Source organism: Excalfactoria chinensis, chromosome 2 (assembly GCF_039878825.1).
Source record: "Excalfactoria chinensis isolate bCotChi1 chromosome 2, bCotChi1.hap2, whole genome shotgun sequence".
Taxonomy (NCBI): Eukaryota; Metazoa; Chordata; class Aves; order Galliformes; family Phasianidae; genus Excalfactoria; species Excalfactoria chinensis.
The window spans coordinates 139,848,104-139,863,948 of NC_092826.1; the positions used below are offsets into that span (position 1 = coordinate 139,848,104).

General features: G+C 39.4%; 1 protein-coding gene across 6 annotated transcripts in view; it reads right to left on the reverse strand.

Annotated features, from left to right (window-relative positions):
- Positions 1 to 1,160: 1,160 nt before the first annotated feature.
- Positions 1,161 to 15,845, reverse strand: part of NKTR (natural killer cell triggering receptor) — a 37,645-nt gene continuing 22,960 nt past the window's right edge. For 3 of the 6 annotated variants that reach the window (XM_072327467.1, XM_072327468.1, XM_072327472.1), the window contains 11 exons: positions 15,790 to 15,819; positions 14,799 to 14,944; positions 13,557 to 13,779; positions 13,150 to 13,305; positions 11,733 to 11,820; positions 8,983 to 9,128; positions 5,649 to 8,576; positions 5,324 to 5,419; positions 4,931 to 4,990; positions 4,261 to 4,359; positions 1,161 to 3,552 (listed from right to left, as the gene is read on the reverse strand). In XM_072327467.1, the coding sequence (XP_072183568.1) occupies positions 3,474 to 3,552; positions 4,261 to 4,359; positions 4,931 to 4,990; positions 5,324 to 5,419; positions 5,649 to 8,576; positions 8,983 to 9,128; positions 11,733 to 11,820; positions 13,150 to 13,305; positions 13,557 to 13,779; positions 14,799 to 14,944; positions 15,790 to 15,819 (4,051 nt within the window). In that variant the 3' untranslated portion in view covers positions 1,161 to 3,473. The remainder of the gene's footprint in view (positions 3,553 to 4,260; positions 4,360 to 4,930; positions 4,991 to 5,323; positions 5,420 to 5,648; positions 8,577 to 8,982; positions 9,129 to 11,732; positions 11,821 to 13,149; positions 13,306 to 13,556; positions 13,780 to 14,798; positions 14,945 to 15,789; positions 15,820 to 15,845) is intronic. The other 3 variants (XM_072327469.1, XM_072327473.1, XM_072327471.1) reach the window with 3 other exon arrangements.

Below are 15,845 nucleotides of genomic sequence, written 5' to 3' on the forward strand. Positions count from 1 at the left end.
ATACCCGGTGATCTTCAGAAAGAGCACTTGAAACGCTCCTTACCCTGGAGAACAAGGACACAAATAACCCTTGTTTGAAAGCGATAAAGCAGCAGGAATGCAATCTCTCCGCATGTAGATACAGCAGGAAGGCTGAGCTGCAAATGCAGGCTTTGTAAGAACCATTTGCTCATCTGATGGACACCCTTGCAGCCAGACAGCTTGACTCTTCTGATTCTGGAGAAGCTTCCTTCCTTTCCTTCTGTTTTCCCCCCAGATCTCCTCTTGTAGTCCAGTAATGCAACTTTTAATACACTGCAGGTCTGAGGGCTTCTTAATACAAAAACCTCCCCAGGAGGACGCACAGCAGGCCGTCAGCTGCTCTGTTTTTACCGGTGCAGGCAGTGGGAGGGGATGGCCTGATCTCAGCTCAGCCCCATATGTGCAGCAAGCAGCACTTTAGGTGTGAAAGCAAGCGAGGTTCTGGAGCACCCCTCCCCAACAGCAAGGAATCCCATGCCTGTGTCTCCTCCTCCAGTGCTTATAAGCTTGTGGTTAGGCCAAGGTGTCCAGATCATGCCAAGGATGGAAGCAAACAATTTCCCCTTGTCCTCACCTATAGGGAAATACAGTTTGTAAAGCTCAGAACGAGGCAATCAGCCTTTCTGCCAGGGCAACACCAGCGTATCCAATGAAATCCAGTTCTTCTGGAACAGAAGGTCTGAAAGACTGACAGGTTTGTGGGCTGAGCCATCACATCTGCTGACTTCAAGCAATGCCACATCTCCAATATGCTACGGAAACGATGCGGGAACGAATACTTGGGAGAGAATATTCAGCAAAGGAGTTAAACTCAGCACACAGAGATTTCCACACAGATCTGCTAGGTGGAGCTTTTCACTCTTCTCCTCTCAAGGAGAGGAACATTTTATGTATCTTGAGACAATGCTGAGACCTCACGTTACCTGGAAGTATCACAGTATTTGTTCTTCCTCTGACTATTAAGCAAACGCCCAACAGAGTCTTGCGGAGGAATCATTCCCTGTGTAGGTCAGGAGAAGGAAAGGCAACTTGTAGCTTTGCAACAGACAACTGGATACCAAAACCAAAGGACAATTTTCACTTTCCCGTTTCCCGTAAACACCAAAGGGTTTTTCCAGATGTAGAGAAAACAGCATTTTCAGATATGTACAAAAGTTTATTTTTATAAACAGCAACTACTTTTGAATAACAAAATTGCAAAAACAGACCAACATTAGAAAACCAGCTCAGTGGTGCATTTTCTATTTGGAGCATATATATTGAACAGGATTCACTAAGTAAAAATACTGCCCTCCAATTCCCTCACATCCCTCCCCCAACCACCTACCAGATGGAATTTCTTCATGAAGCTGGAATCCAAGATATGAAACAGATATTGGTAACACTGCAGTCATTTTGGACAACGGACTGACCACATTCCTATTTCCCCGCCCCTTCTTGGCTTTAATGATCAATCAACTCAGAATTGAAACGTGACAGAATCTGATTTTAGGGCAATCTTCTTGGAGAAATGTTGAGTGGCAATGCTTAGATCTGAATCTTTTGTTACAGTGTCAGACCACTGGTGCTATTTTCTGTGTAAGGGAAGTAACAAAGGATGTCAAACTACGGAACTGCAATGAACGTTATCTTGAGTTAGCAAAGAATTATTTGTTTCTGACTCTGAGATGGCTGCTACTCTGTTAGAAAGAAATCTGCTAACATAATTACCTGAGTAATGCAATTTGACATTAAATACATTTGTGAGAACCAGACAAACTACTGATTTGGAAGGATTACGTGCACAGTTTTTCATGGAGTTACAAGAGCACGGAGTGTCCGAGCACAGAGCTTTGGAAAAGTGGGAAAACAGTGACAAATTCAGGCTCAGGAACCTGTGTACCGTTATTACTCAGCTGTTCACGCGCAGCACATTTTTACAGTCTTCAGACTTCCCTTCTAACTCTGCAAAAAGGCCAAATTTGGGGTACTCAACCAAAAAAGCAATATGAGTTGATGGCTAAGCAAGAAATGATTACTCCTAATTTTCAAAGCTGTTGGGTCTTGGTAAGACTAAAAACAAGTCACTTTCAGTCTTTGAGAACATTCAAGAAAACTAAAGCATCTCAAGGTATTACAGAAAGTCAGTAATGAAAGTTATTATAATACAACAGTACTCGTGAGCTCTACTAAAGCTACGTTAGTCTGTTTCTGCACTATGGACCCCATTTTTCAGGGTATGTTTTCTATTTAAAAAACCTGCTTCTTAGTATATAACCTTCTAAACACTGAAAAACATTACAAATGGTATTATATCGACTCAATCAGAATATTGCAAAAAAAATTTATGTTCTTCAGCTGTAAATCTTTTCTTTTTCTTCTTTTTGTGAGCCATTTAACTGTAACATGAAGTCATTTTTTGGTATTAAACGTTACTTTGAAGTGCTTTCCATGCTTTTTTCAGGTGTATGAGCATTTCTGAAATCATACCACCCTGACAAGACATAAGTCAGTACCTTCACTCCGACATTCCTATGGCAAAGGGGACACATCTACAGATATTTTGTAAAGGAATCCTTATGGTTTATTTCCTTGAAAATTGTCGTCAGTTACGACTTTAAGAAGTGTCCTGAACAAATTCATGATATGCTCAACTGTTCACAGCATCTGACTTCAGAACGTGTTGAATTTTGCCTAGCACTGCAAGATGAGTTGAAATGGGGCTGCTTCAAAACACTTCTTTAGCCTCTGTAGAACACCTCTGTTTATCACCAAATTCTCTTCTAAATGCACAAGTGTGGGCAGGCTGGATGTTAAGATCAGAACTCACTCATCACACTTTTCCTCACAATTCTTTTGTGTGTAATCTCACCCTTCTGAGCAGACTTGTGCAGTATCACAGTACAGAAAGGATTAAGACGGAGTGGCAGTCTTTGTTTTCATCACCTATCTGTTGTATATCCACCCTCTCGGTATAACGCAATGGTCAAACAAGACAGCATGGAACCCATCCTCCAGCATTAAAAAAAAGCACGTTAACAAACTAGAAATGGCAGCCTTTGTAAGAAGTTTGTCACAGTTTTTGAGTTGCTAGCATATATTTAATGGTAACAGGCAGAGAGCCTTAAGGTGTTTATAAACATACCTTAGTAATGACTGCTGCACCAAGAAAGCAGTGTCAGCAAGCTCACTCACGTGTCTTTCATGGCTTGGAAAATCCAATTCAAGGAAATCAAACTGTTTTTTCTGCTTTGTAAAAGTAGCGTTTGACATAAAAGAAATGAGCTGAGCTTCAGTTCCTCTCCTTGGGGATACAGTCAGGTGAGCTCACTGCTAAATGGTAAAGGGTCAGTTAGCTCAGAAGACACCCTTCAACTTCACTTCTGACGGCATCAGAACAGTTCTTGTTTTTCTTTCTAAATGCAACACTGATAAACATATTTAAAATGGTTTCCACTGCCGAAGAAACATTTTCAGCTGTATCTGCTGCTCTCACTGGGACTTCGGTTGTTGGAGTAACTGCGATCACTTTCGCTATCAGAGCCATAAGATCTACAAATAAAAGATTAAAATGCCTCAAAATTGCATTTTGAATTCATAACTCAAAACCGTGTCGCATTAAAAAGATTGGCAAGAGATGCACAAGACAAGAAAACATACATTAAGTCTTATATAACAACTGAAATATACATTATGGGACACTCAATTAAAACAGTCATTACCATCACTTTCCACTCCTGATAGTGGTGAAATGCGCTCACCTACAACTATGGTAATTCCCCTGGTCTGAGTAGGATAATTTATCCTAAGCTTACAATGGTGCAAACGCTGACACAAAAAGCATACTGGGTTTGCTGGTCAAGTATTCTTTCAAAACATATTCCAGGAAGCTGAAGATTAATTCTGGATAGCACTAATTCTTCCATTTCCTTTGCACACTTTTTTTGATCCACGTTCACAGCCTAGCCAAAAAGCATTCGCCATCCAATGGAATTCTTTGCATACTAGGTAGCTTTTAATCCATGGCAGGGTACCCAGTTTAAATCCCGAGAGCTAGTTCACCGCAGAATTTAAACAAAACACTTACGGGAAGCATTATAAAGAAAAATTATGTGCTTATTTTGACCGTATGTGGCCATTTATACAACGTGTTTTTATGTTTGGGAAAAAAACCATCAGCTTTCATTAACTTAACTACATACTTAGTAATTTTTTTTTGGCATAAATAGAGGGTTAAAGCCAAGCAAGTAAATAACGTACCTGGATCTTCTGTCATAACTTCTAGATCTTCGATAGCTGTCACTCCTTTTACTTCTACTTCGACTTCTGCTATAGTAACTATCATAGGTGTATGACCTACTTTAAAGGGAAAAGAAAGCCATCGTTGATTCAGAGTCACAGGTCTAGAATGCCATTCATTTTAAACATGTGTTTTAAAGACATTTATATACAGAGAAGTGAACTGCTAAATAGAAATCGCTCTTGAAGGATGTGGAAGACAAGATAATACTAAGTTTTCATAGAAGTTTAATGTCAGAATTAAATATCTTCAAAAGAAGAAACGCGATCTTAAATTTATGAATCTACAAGACTTTGTAAGCACTGAAGTAAGCATTAGTTCCTATTTTTCACTACAATTGATCCATGAAGGAAAACAACTTGTTTGTACATCTGGAAACAAGTAACAAAACTATCCTAATTTCTATTTCCAATTTCATTTTAACAAAAAAAGGGAAGAGTGTTCACCATTATTTGTGACATGATTTGGTTACGTTCAAAGTGTCTCATTTATGCTGACTTTGCTTTGGTTGAAGTTGCTACCAAGAGAACTTCAATTAAAAGTACCAAAGACAAAGGGGTATTCTTATACTAAGATACTTTTACAGTAAGTACAGTTATCTCGGAGTTGTTACAGAACTACCATCCATACCTGGATCGGCTGTGGTGACCGTAAGAACTACTTCTGGATCTGCTTCTGCTATAGGTTCGACTGAAAACAAACAAAATCAAATCACATTAAGGTAATCAGGAACAAGTGCAGAACAGGGCCCAACAGGGAAAAAGGTGAAGAGGGAAAAGGGGAATTTTGTTTTCCATAACTCCTTATCCATGCTGCTGTACATTAAAGCAAACTGCTTTTTATTAACAGGAAATTTCAAAATATGACCATTCTTACTTGCACTCTTAAGAGGATGCATCAGATTGTATCACACATAACTAAGCTCACTTCCAACTTGCTCAGAGATGGAAGCATCAAGAATTCTGGGCATAATTTACTGCTTTGTTAATACACCTCAGTGCTGTCTCCGTTAGAGAAACTCACCTTCGACTCTTGTAACTGTGGTAAGAACTACTTCGGCTTCTCGACCGATCTCTGCTGTACCAGCCCCTACTTCTGCTTCTTGTGTAGCTTCTCGACCTGCAATCAGTGAACAACTTCAGACAATCACAAAATAGAATGTAACAAATGAAGAGCAGAAGGAAGCAAAAAGCAAAAGCATTTAGAACTTTACCCTTAAAACTAAATATATATTCCACATATAATCACTTTTTAAAAGAAAAACTTAAACTGAGAAAGAAAAGCATGCTTCAGAATACCGGAAACTTTCAAGTTAATGTGGTAGGCTGTGAACACATGAACATTTTACCTGTAAGAATATGTAGAGCTTCGGGACCGACTTCTCGAGTGACTGTACGATTCAGACCGCGTCCGGTGTCTGGATTTAGATTCAGATTTACTTCGAGACCTACTGAGGCTCCTGGATGGACTATTGTCATCTCTACTTGGAGACTCCTCCTCGCTGGAGCTTTCTTGGTTCCTTGGCCTTCGATTTAGTCGTGCTGTCTTCCTAACTTCATCAAACAGAGATCCAGGCCTTACTTTATTTTTAGCTTTTATTTCAATTCTTAAACCTGCTGGCTTAGCCTCTGGCGCTGAAGCCACATTCTTGACTTCTGTGGCAGTGCTAATTGTAGCTGGTTGCAAATTACCAACACCTTGCAAGGGCTTCCATTTATTATCAACTGAATTGCTTTGTGTATTTTCAGCCATTTCATTCTTCAAACTACAGTCTTTAGCATTAGATGCAGGAACGGAGTTATTTTCTTGCCTTCCTATGTCCTCTTTAATATTAACAAAGTCTGCAATGTTGTTTCCTGGTTTGACAGCATCTTGTTCGGAGGTCTGTAAATCTTTGTTTATAGTAGCACCTAAACTCTGAGGTTTATCAGTGAGAACAACAGGAGACAAAGTGTCCACAACTACCTTCCCTGGTGAGTTACGATCAGGAGTACAAATCTCCATGTTGTCATCTGTCTGAATTACATCCAATCCATTCTGGTTGCTTTCTTCAGCATGCTTGGACTCATTATTGCAAGTAGTCACATTTATTCCTGAGTTTAATATACTGGTTGAAGTGTTTGGATTGATGCTATCTTTATTAGGCTTACTTCGATTTGGTGAGGCATCAGGAGTAGTACTTTTAACTATCAGGTTTTCATCTGCACAAGGTTTTTCACCGCTCCCCATTTTGTCTTTGACCATTTCATCCTTTTCACAAGCTTGTTGTTGTTTATCCTTCACACCCCTGGTAAGCTGCTTTTCTTTTTCATCCTTGATAACTGGCTTTTCATTAATATCTTCTTCATCTTCCTCACCAAACTCCAGTGGGGGTTGCCAATGAAACACTTCTTTCCTTTTCTGAACTTTGTGTTTCTTCTCCTTTTTCCCTTTTGATTTTTCTTTTGCTTTTTTGGAATGCGATTTTTTAAGAGTTTTTTTCGACTCGTGTTTGTGTTTTTTTGACTTTCCTCTGGTATGCGTTGAGTTAGAATGAGAACTCTCAGATTCAGAAGATGATAACTGTTTGCTCGCCTTCCACGCGCTATCAGAATCCAGAACGCCTTCTGAGGAATTGGATTTTGTTTTTCTCCTTTTGGTAACACTAAATTCTGTATCAGATCCTGATGTGGCCTCTCCTTCCTCTTTATCGGATGAGGGCCTGGAATCTCCCCTACCACGATGAACCCCTCCCCTTTCCGAGTTTGATTCAGAGTCCCATTTACTACACGAATAGGATTTCTGTTTACTTTTTGCACCACCTCTAGGCTGCTCAGAAGATTGCTCTTTAACCGCTTTCTTTTTAGAATGATCAGCATCCCATTCACGCTTGGATTTCTCCTCCCCTCTCACGGAACGGAAGGTATTTTTATCATGTTGCTGAGCATCACCTTCTAATTGAAAATGGCCTTCCTTTTCTTGGGCTCCCTTTGCTTTACCAGAACGCTCGCTGTCAGTAGAGAAGTCTGAAGATGATAAACTGTCACTCTCTTTCACTCCTTGAGAAGACTCATCATAGTCTTTTGTACCTTTATATGGAAGGGTACTTTCTGAGCTCGTTTCTTGCCTCACTTTAAGAGAACGAGTGTTCTGATCACCTGATGTAGATTTTCTTTTGCTTCTGTGTCTGTCATCATCACTAAGCGAAAAATAAGATGTTGACTCACTAAACCCTGACCTGTCACTGCGGTATTTGTTCACTGATGGTGATCTGCCAGAAGAATGAGACTTTGTCCTTGAGCTAGACAGACTTCTAGATCTTGTGTAAGATCTTGAGTATGACCTACTTCGAGAGGACCTGCTTCTTGATCTCTGCCAACTATCTGAGCTTTTATCACTACGATATTTGGAATAGCCGCTTTGATCGCTATCAGAACTCCCCTGTTGCTTTTGATACGAAGAAGTGTTAGCCTCCTTAACAACTACTAAATTATAATTAGTTTGGGGGGGGATTAAATGGGTTGCTTTAGCTTTCATTTCCTGAATTCTCTCATAAGATGGCTTCCATGGTTTTTGTCCAGGCTTCCACCTTGAAGGCGGAGGACTATCACTTAAGGGTATTACAGGGAGGCTCTCTGGGACAACTGGTGGGATGACGACTTTATCACTTGGTAATACAACTGCTCTGACAGGGTCAGCAGGCTTGTTCAACTTATTTTCATTTAATCGCGTTGAAATATTTCGTGGAGAACTGGAAACAGTCTTTTGATGCCTATGGTTAGAACTTGATCTTGACCTACTTCGAGAACGTGATGATTTAGAGGCTGATCTCGATCTGGAACTTCTTTGGGAATAAGACCTTGACTTAGACCTAGATCTGGACCTGGACCTGGATCTGGACCTGTAGTATGACCGACTCTCTCTGCTTGAGAAAGATGATGAACTCTGGTCTTCCTTATCAGATTTAGACCAGTCTCTTCTGGATGAACGTCTAGAAGACAATGAAGAGGAACGAGATTTCCTCTCACGATCACAAGACGATTTCTTCTTCCTGAATGAACGTGAGGATTCTACCTCTGATGAAGCTGATGCTTTCTTTTTTTTAGCTTGCTTGTGCTTCTTGAAATGCTTCTGCTTTTTAGACTTCTTTTTATGTTTCACTTTCTTTTTTCTGTGCTTTTTGTGGTGGCTGGAGTATCTCACAGTACTTAGATCAGAATAGCCGTTATGTGACCAAGATCTTGATCTCCGCGAAGCACTTCTTTCATCCCACCTGCTTGTACATGGGTCACTTAACCTTAAAAAAACAAGCAAGCACAACATTAAGTGAAAATTCTTTTAAAAATTTGTGTTTCACCCCCATCCCTGCCCCAAGGCAATGAATGAAGCTCAAGAACTGTAAAAATTCCTGCACTTGCTATTAGAAAACTGAATTTTGAATTGTTCCAATTGCTCCAGCAGGAAAAAAATCATTCTATGACACTACGCCTTTTCAGCGCGTGTTCATCTGGTGTTACAACTCTGAACCAGAAAGGCTTTAAGAAAGATTCCATTTCAACTGAAGAAACGGAAAGATGCCAAATACAAAGATATTTTTACAGATTTTATTTAGTCTAAAAAGAATGACATGGAACAACTACATGATCAATGACTTTGTGTTTACAAAAAAAGAAGACATCCTGTATTTGTGTCAAGGGTCTTACTTATCGCCTTTACTCCACTTCTCTCCACTAGGTGGTCTATACGTTCGTAATCTCTGCATTTCCTCCTTCCAGTGAGGTGGAGTCTCACTGCTCTCATCATCATCAGATTCAGAACATGACCGTGATCGAGGCGGAGTGTGATAGCGCTACAAAAGCAAAGAAAAGTCATTCAAGAATATATCTGCCTTTAAGAAGACTGGATAATACATAACTATATGGTGCCTCTCCTACAGATTTTGCATGTGCCTTTGTAACACAAATCAGGCGACATTATTCTCAAACCGTCACAAAGAACACAAATATGAATTCCCTGCCCAAAATATCCACTTTGGGCACTCATATATCCTACACGTGAGACCAGACTACGTAGCTAACTGTGTTTTCGTTCTCTGAAGGCATTTCTCAAAGCTTGAGAAGGATGGTTTCTTGGTTGTTTGTTTTTTCAAACATAAAAGGAAGAATTTAGGAAGAAGTCAAATTCCCTTTATGGAGCATCACAATTACTGCAGATAACCAAACTTCTGTTTTTCCCCATGATACTAAAGAACAGACATTTCAATTAACAGACACCGAACTTCCTATAAGCATTAAGATAAGCACTATTTCAATAGTCACTGCTGTTCAGCCCTTCAGGAATGGGCAACCAGGTTAAAATCTTACAAGCAAAAAATCTTTAATAAAAGTGCAGTGAAGCTCCATGCTAAAAAATCATGCTTAGAGACAACACTCAAATGAGCAACAAGAACTTTTCCTGCAGCAGCAGCAAAGTGCTCATAATTTTGCTAACTCATTATTTTCCATTACCCAGTAGGATGCACACTTAAGTAACTCATATGAGGAAATTAGATGCTCCTCAACTCAATTAACAAAGAAGAAAAACTTCTGGGTTTTACTCAATTATTTTGAGCCACTGTTAAAGCCAGCACTATGTGGAAACAAACAAACACCAGCTTGTCCGGCAGTGTAAAAGGAGAAAGACACATGTATTGGTATACATAGCATTCAGATAACTTCAGGCAAAACTCTTAAGACTTTTTCTCTTCATGTAAGAAAACAAGCAGCATCTGTCATAGAGACCTGGAGATTCGCTACCCTTTCTTCTGAAGCAATGACTGCTTGGGAACAAAAAAAAAGAGGTGTTGTTCCCCCTTTGGAGCCCAAGAGAATTCAAAACTACAAATGAGTACCTTGAGTAGTTGGCTGTAGGGAGAAAGCTAAATTAACTACTAAAGGCAGCAGAAAATGTGTTCCTCTAACCGCTAGGTTTAAATTATTTCTGATATTATTTATTATTTCCACTCTTAATTTTCCTAAGAGGATGCCAAAATTAGGAGAAACAAGACACAGGCACCCAAGTTCCTGGCAAAAGCCAATTCTACTCAGTGCTATGTTAGTTTTCCAGAAATCTGTTTACATAAATATTTCAAAACACTGTATTTCAAAGGTTTCCTTTAATGGATATCACAAGGGCCAGATACAAATGAAAGTTGTCAGATGCATCAAGGACAACAGCTATCAGATTTAAAGTCAAGGCTGGCAAATAAGGGAGTAAGAGGCACTCAGCTGCAGCCCAAACACTACAATACCTTGTTTTATCTTAAACCACCAGCCAATAATTTTGGGGTTTAAAATCTTTGCATCGCAAGGATGCAAAGCTAAAAAAGATATTCCTCAAATGCAGTGGCTGTGACAGAAGAAAAACCATATTCAAGGGAGTCTTGGTTAAGACCATCCTTGTGAAGTGCCTTCAGCTAGATAGGTACATTAATCGTCATATATCTGTATTTAAGGACATTCACTGAAGGAGCAAATGCACATTTAGGAAAGGTGGTTTTATTTTCTCTCCCTTTTCTATTGACTGAAAAACAATAGTGTTTTGGGCCCGCAATTTAGGTTATTAAAGAACAGACAAGAAAAACTTTTCTTAAGAACAGTGGCACTGATACAAAAGCCTTGAGGTTACCAGAGCATAAAAGCAGGAAAAAAATCGACATTAACAGTGACAGTCTTAACAGAGGAAGGTAGAAAAAAGGACCAAGCCTGTATATTTGTAAAAAGCTTTCTCTACTAGCATTGCAAAAAGGTAACTTCTTGCTCATCAGTGTTATCTGTGAAACTACATGGACTTCAGCTCAGGCACCTGAGCAGATGAAATCTGACAAGCTACATTAAGCAGCTTAAAAAAGAAGGAACGAAAGAAAGAAACAAGAGATATACTTCAAATGTCAAAAAGCAGAACTAACAGTTTAAGTGGTCCTGCCAATGCTGCCAGCAGTACTGTTGCTTCCCAGCAGTGTATGCACAATCATCAGACACTGTAGAAGAGCCTTTTCTTTGGTTCTGCTCCAGCCCCAGTGTTTCACAGATACAGTGAGGAAATCCAAGGTGATGAGAGTGCAAGCCCGTGTCATTTCTCAATGTGTCAGATCTTTTGGCTCACCCTTGCTGAATTAATTTCAGTCTTCAGAAATAAGTAATTTTCTTTCCTTTGAAGCATCGTTACGTTCAAAACTACCTGTGAGTACGGATTTGTTTTCCCAAACAATGTTTATGCAAAAGGACGTTAATAAGAGGGATGGGGAAAAAGTATTGTACAATGAAGTACTTAACAAACAATATTTCTAACTTCTAAGCTTGAATCTGCAGCACGACAACAACAGTAACATCACACAGAGCCTTAAAGGAAATTCAAAGTTCAAGGTCAGAGAAAATACTCAGGATGAGAGGAAAGAAAAAAGAAAATCACATACTATTGTGCCTCTTCCTTTAATTTTTCGTCCAGATTTAGACACTGATGGTTTCTGGTCAGTTAGAACTGGAGTAGCATCGAGAAGCTTCCTACATAAATTAACAAAAGATGAGCTTACACAAATAAACCCACACATAACAATTTTAACTTCGACCTAAAACTTATTGTGAAGTTAAAAAACTTGTTAATAAGACACAGAAGGAACAGCTTCAGGATCTTGGCTGCTACACAACAATGTCTCAGCACAGGGAATGGCAGCTCATGACAATCCACAAGTTCTGAAGCCTTGTTTCCTTCCCCTGCAACAAGAGGTAATTCAGCACTCCTTTTTACAGAGGTTGTGCAACGTCCTCGACAGAAGCAGATAAGGCTTTGAAGACGTGTAGCACTTCAAGAAGAAGCTTACAAGAGACTATATAATTAACAGAATTTAAAGAAAAAAAATCCAAATTGATTAAATTTTAGATACGTCCAGGATTGTGCCCATATAAATTCAAAAGCAAAGAAATTTGGGAGAAAATTCGTCTCCTGCTCTCTAAATTAGAGACTGCTTCTAAGACTCCATTTCATTGATCCAGCACCAAATTTTCTCCCTTTAGTCTGTGAAGCTGAGAAATCACTTCTCCCATTCAAGTTTGTCCAGCAAGGAGATATTTGCTGCGTTTTTTGTTGCAAAAATCTCCTCTAGGATTACTGAACAATGCATGCATTGTGTGTAATTGAGTTTAAGGTCACGATATGCACGATCCTTATGATTCAATGAAATGAATTCATGAGATTTCACTGAAAAAAAACAACAACACAAAAACAAACCACTCTGAAAAGAAACTGCCAAAGAAATACATTAAGTAGAGTGCTTAAAGTCTATGAGGACAGGCTGAGGGAGTTGGGTTTGTTCAGCCTGGAGAACAGAAAGTTGCGGGGTGACCTCATTGCAGCCTTTCAATACCTGAAGGGAACTTACTCCCAGGAGGGGAGTAAACTCTTTGAAAGGGCTGATAATAGCAGGACTAGGAGAAATGGTTTTAAGTTAAAAGAGGGAAGATTTAGGTTGGATGTTAGGGGGAAGTTCTTTACTAGGAGAGTGGTTAGGTCCTGGAACAGGCTGCCCAGGGAGGTTGTGGATGCCCCGTCCTTGGAGGTGTTCAAGACCAGGTTGGACGGGGCTCTGGGCAACCTGATCTAGTAAAGGCGTATGTTGGTGGCCCTGCTAGGCAGGGGGGTTGGAACTACATGATCCTTGAGGTCCCTTCCAACCCGGGTCATTCTGTGATTCTGTGATTCTGTGATTCTGTAAAGTATCTCGCTTAGAAATGCTGTTTTGCTATGAGTTCTAGAAATACATCTTTAGTGGCAAAGTTTTACGCATAAATTCCAGCAAGAAAGCCAACATAATGAGAAAACACAATGCTCCTTACGGTTCAGGTTCTGTACTGACAACAGGCACATCTCTTCTCAGCAGAAATCTATTTTCAGGCACTGGGGGAATTTCTTCAGGACGTACCACAGGCTTATCCCTCTTTGTGCTGACATCCACTGCTTTTTCTGTTACATCGCTCTTGTCAGAAAGGCTGCTAAGAGGAAAAAAATAAGGTTATAATTCAGAATCAACCGACAAACCCAACTTTCCAAAGCGAATTCCCCAAATAAGCCCACATGATGAAACGAGCTATCAGACGACTTCAAACTCATTTTATGCTGAAGGAAGGATGGAGTCTAAACTTACAGAATAAAAAGAACCTTCGTATTAATTGCGTGAGTACTTCATGAAAAAGGAAACTTTCTCAAAGTTCCCTGAAATTCTTAAGTTTAAGAAACTAGTCACCATCTTTGGTTTGGGGCTCGTTTGCTTCTCAGATCCTCCTTCTTCCTCTCTTCCTTCCTCCGTTTTCTTGACTGTTTGGTTTTAGCTCTTCTTTTACGCTTTCTTCTTCTGCTTCTTTCATCTTCAGCTTCACTTTCAGATGATGTTTCGGAGGGGTCTGATCCACTGGATGAGGAGTCTGAAGCTTCTGAGTCAGAACAGACTTTCTTCTTCTTCTCCAAAGCTTAGAAACAGATATTTTAAATTTACAGTGTAAACATACATACAAAAAGCATACTACTTCATATATGTAACAACACTAACTTCTCCCAGAGCTCAGTGTGTAAACCTTCCACAGTGATGTTTGCTATAGAACAATTACATGAATTCCATTGCGTCCAGCATAAAGCACTATCAATAAGATCACATATTTTTTTCCAGTAAGGATGGTTGTAAAAAATATCCCTACGTTTGCTATCAAGCGAACTATAAGGATTCCTATGCACAACTTCTGCCATGCAAGGCACATCACTGAAAAGCCAAAGCACTTTAAAGGCATTCACTGGAGGTCTGTAAGTGAAGTTAACAATCAGAAATTGGGGAGTTGGACTAGATGACCTTTAAAGGTTGTTTCCAACTCTAAGGATTTTATGATCCTATGTCACAAGTTTTGGTATCTTCTTTTTTCTGTGTCTTCCTCCTTTATGCTCTTTCCTCTCTACAGGACAAAAAACCACCCCACTATCTTTGAAGAAACACAAAACTGATGAGAAAAAAACCAACAATCTTATCTCAAAACAATCCACACCTCACAACAATTGCCTAGAAACATATCTAAGATCATTTATTTCCCATGAATTCTCATTAAAATCACGTAGACTTCCTTTACAGAGATGTTAACGTTAAAACAAGCCTTCAGAAACAGTACAAAATCCCCCATCAAGAAAAGCTGCTGACTGGACGACAATCTTGCAAGCTCTGAAAAATAACTTCTAATTGCTTTTTGAGTTTACAACATTAACCACAAAGATTAATTAAGGAGAAGAGGAAGAAGACATGCAAGTTCTAAGGCACAAAGGTTGGCGTCAGAAAACCTCCTTTCCCGTGCCTTGCTCGCCTTCTCCAACCTCTACATTTTGAAGTCTCGTTAGAGCCAAATTAAGAGTTGACAGATTGACCATAGTGATTTCTAGATGCTGGCATACTTTTTGGACTCTGTAAACAACATTAATGTTCAATTAACTTCAGCTTATGTATGCTTACCATCTTTTGCTGGTTTTGTAACAAGCACCCCACAGTCAATAACTCGTACATCTGCATAGGGTCTACTGGCAGTATCAGTTTTCAGATTCTCTATTTGTTCTATTACTTCAAAACCAGAAATAACCAGTCCAAAGACAACGTGCACGCTGCAGAAATAAAACAGTTGGGTAGTACAAGCATTTCTATACTGCTTTAAGCTTTTTCCAATGAATTTCAGAGTTAAAAAGTTGTTCTCAAGCGGAAACATTCAGCTTCACTGGGCTCGTCTGACTCTTAAAAATATTACATTGAAAAATAAGGTTCTTTAAAATTACTTTTACATTGGCAGTAACGCTAAGATTTCAATGCGACATGATCAGGAGGTCTGTTCTGCTTCAACATGATGCCATCTTACTCTCTTCTAATGGGCACCATGAACAGGTCATCATTACTAATCGAGCCTTCTATTTTTGAAATGCTGAACTCCAGGCAGACGAAATAAAGATGGTCACAAATTGCTGCTTTCCCCAGAGGTGAAGCATTTATAGGTCTATGCAAACTCAGCATGCAAGTTCCCACTAACACTGAAGGCACAGTCACAATTAATGAATCTCTAATTCTGTTCTACCATTCCACATTTCTTTTTCCTTCCTCCAAATACCCTGTAACTTCTACTTCCAGGAACTAATCTATTTCAGAGATAAAACATGTCAAAAATAAAAGGACTATTCTACTATGTTAAACTGGACATTTCAACTTGATTTTTGGGCTAAGGGCAGCAACTGGGTTTAAATAAATGAATATGGAAGGTTTCAGGCCTTCCAAGCTTTAGGAAATAAGCTGTAATTTGGATTTTTTATAGACCTCAAGCTTCAGTTTTCCATCTCCTTCTGCTTCATAACTGCAGAACTAAGAATTTGTTTTCCCACTGTTCTATGCTTTCAGTGAAATATGTGAAGACTCATCAATAATCTCAACCTTATCGTCACTGAAGAAACGGAAGGATTCTTACCCGTCAAGATGAGGAGCAGGTTTTGTTGTTCTGTTTGACAAACAGCAAGATGGCAA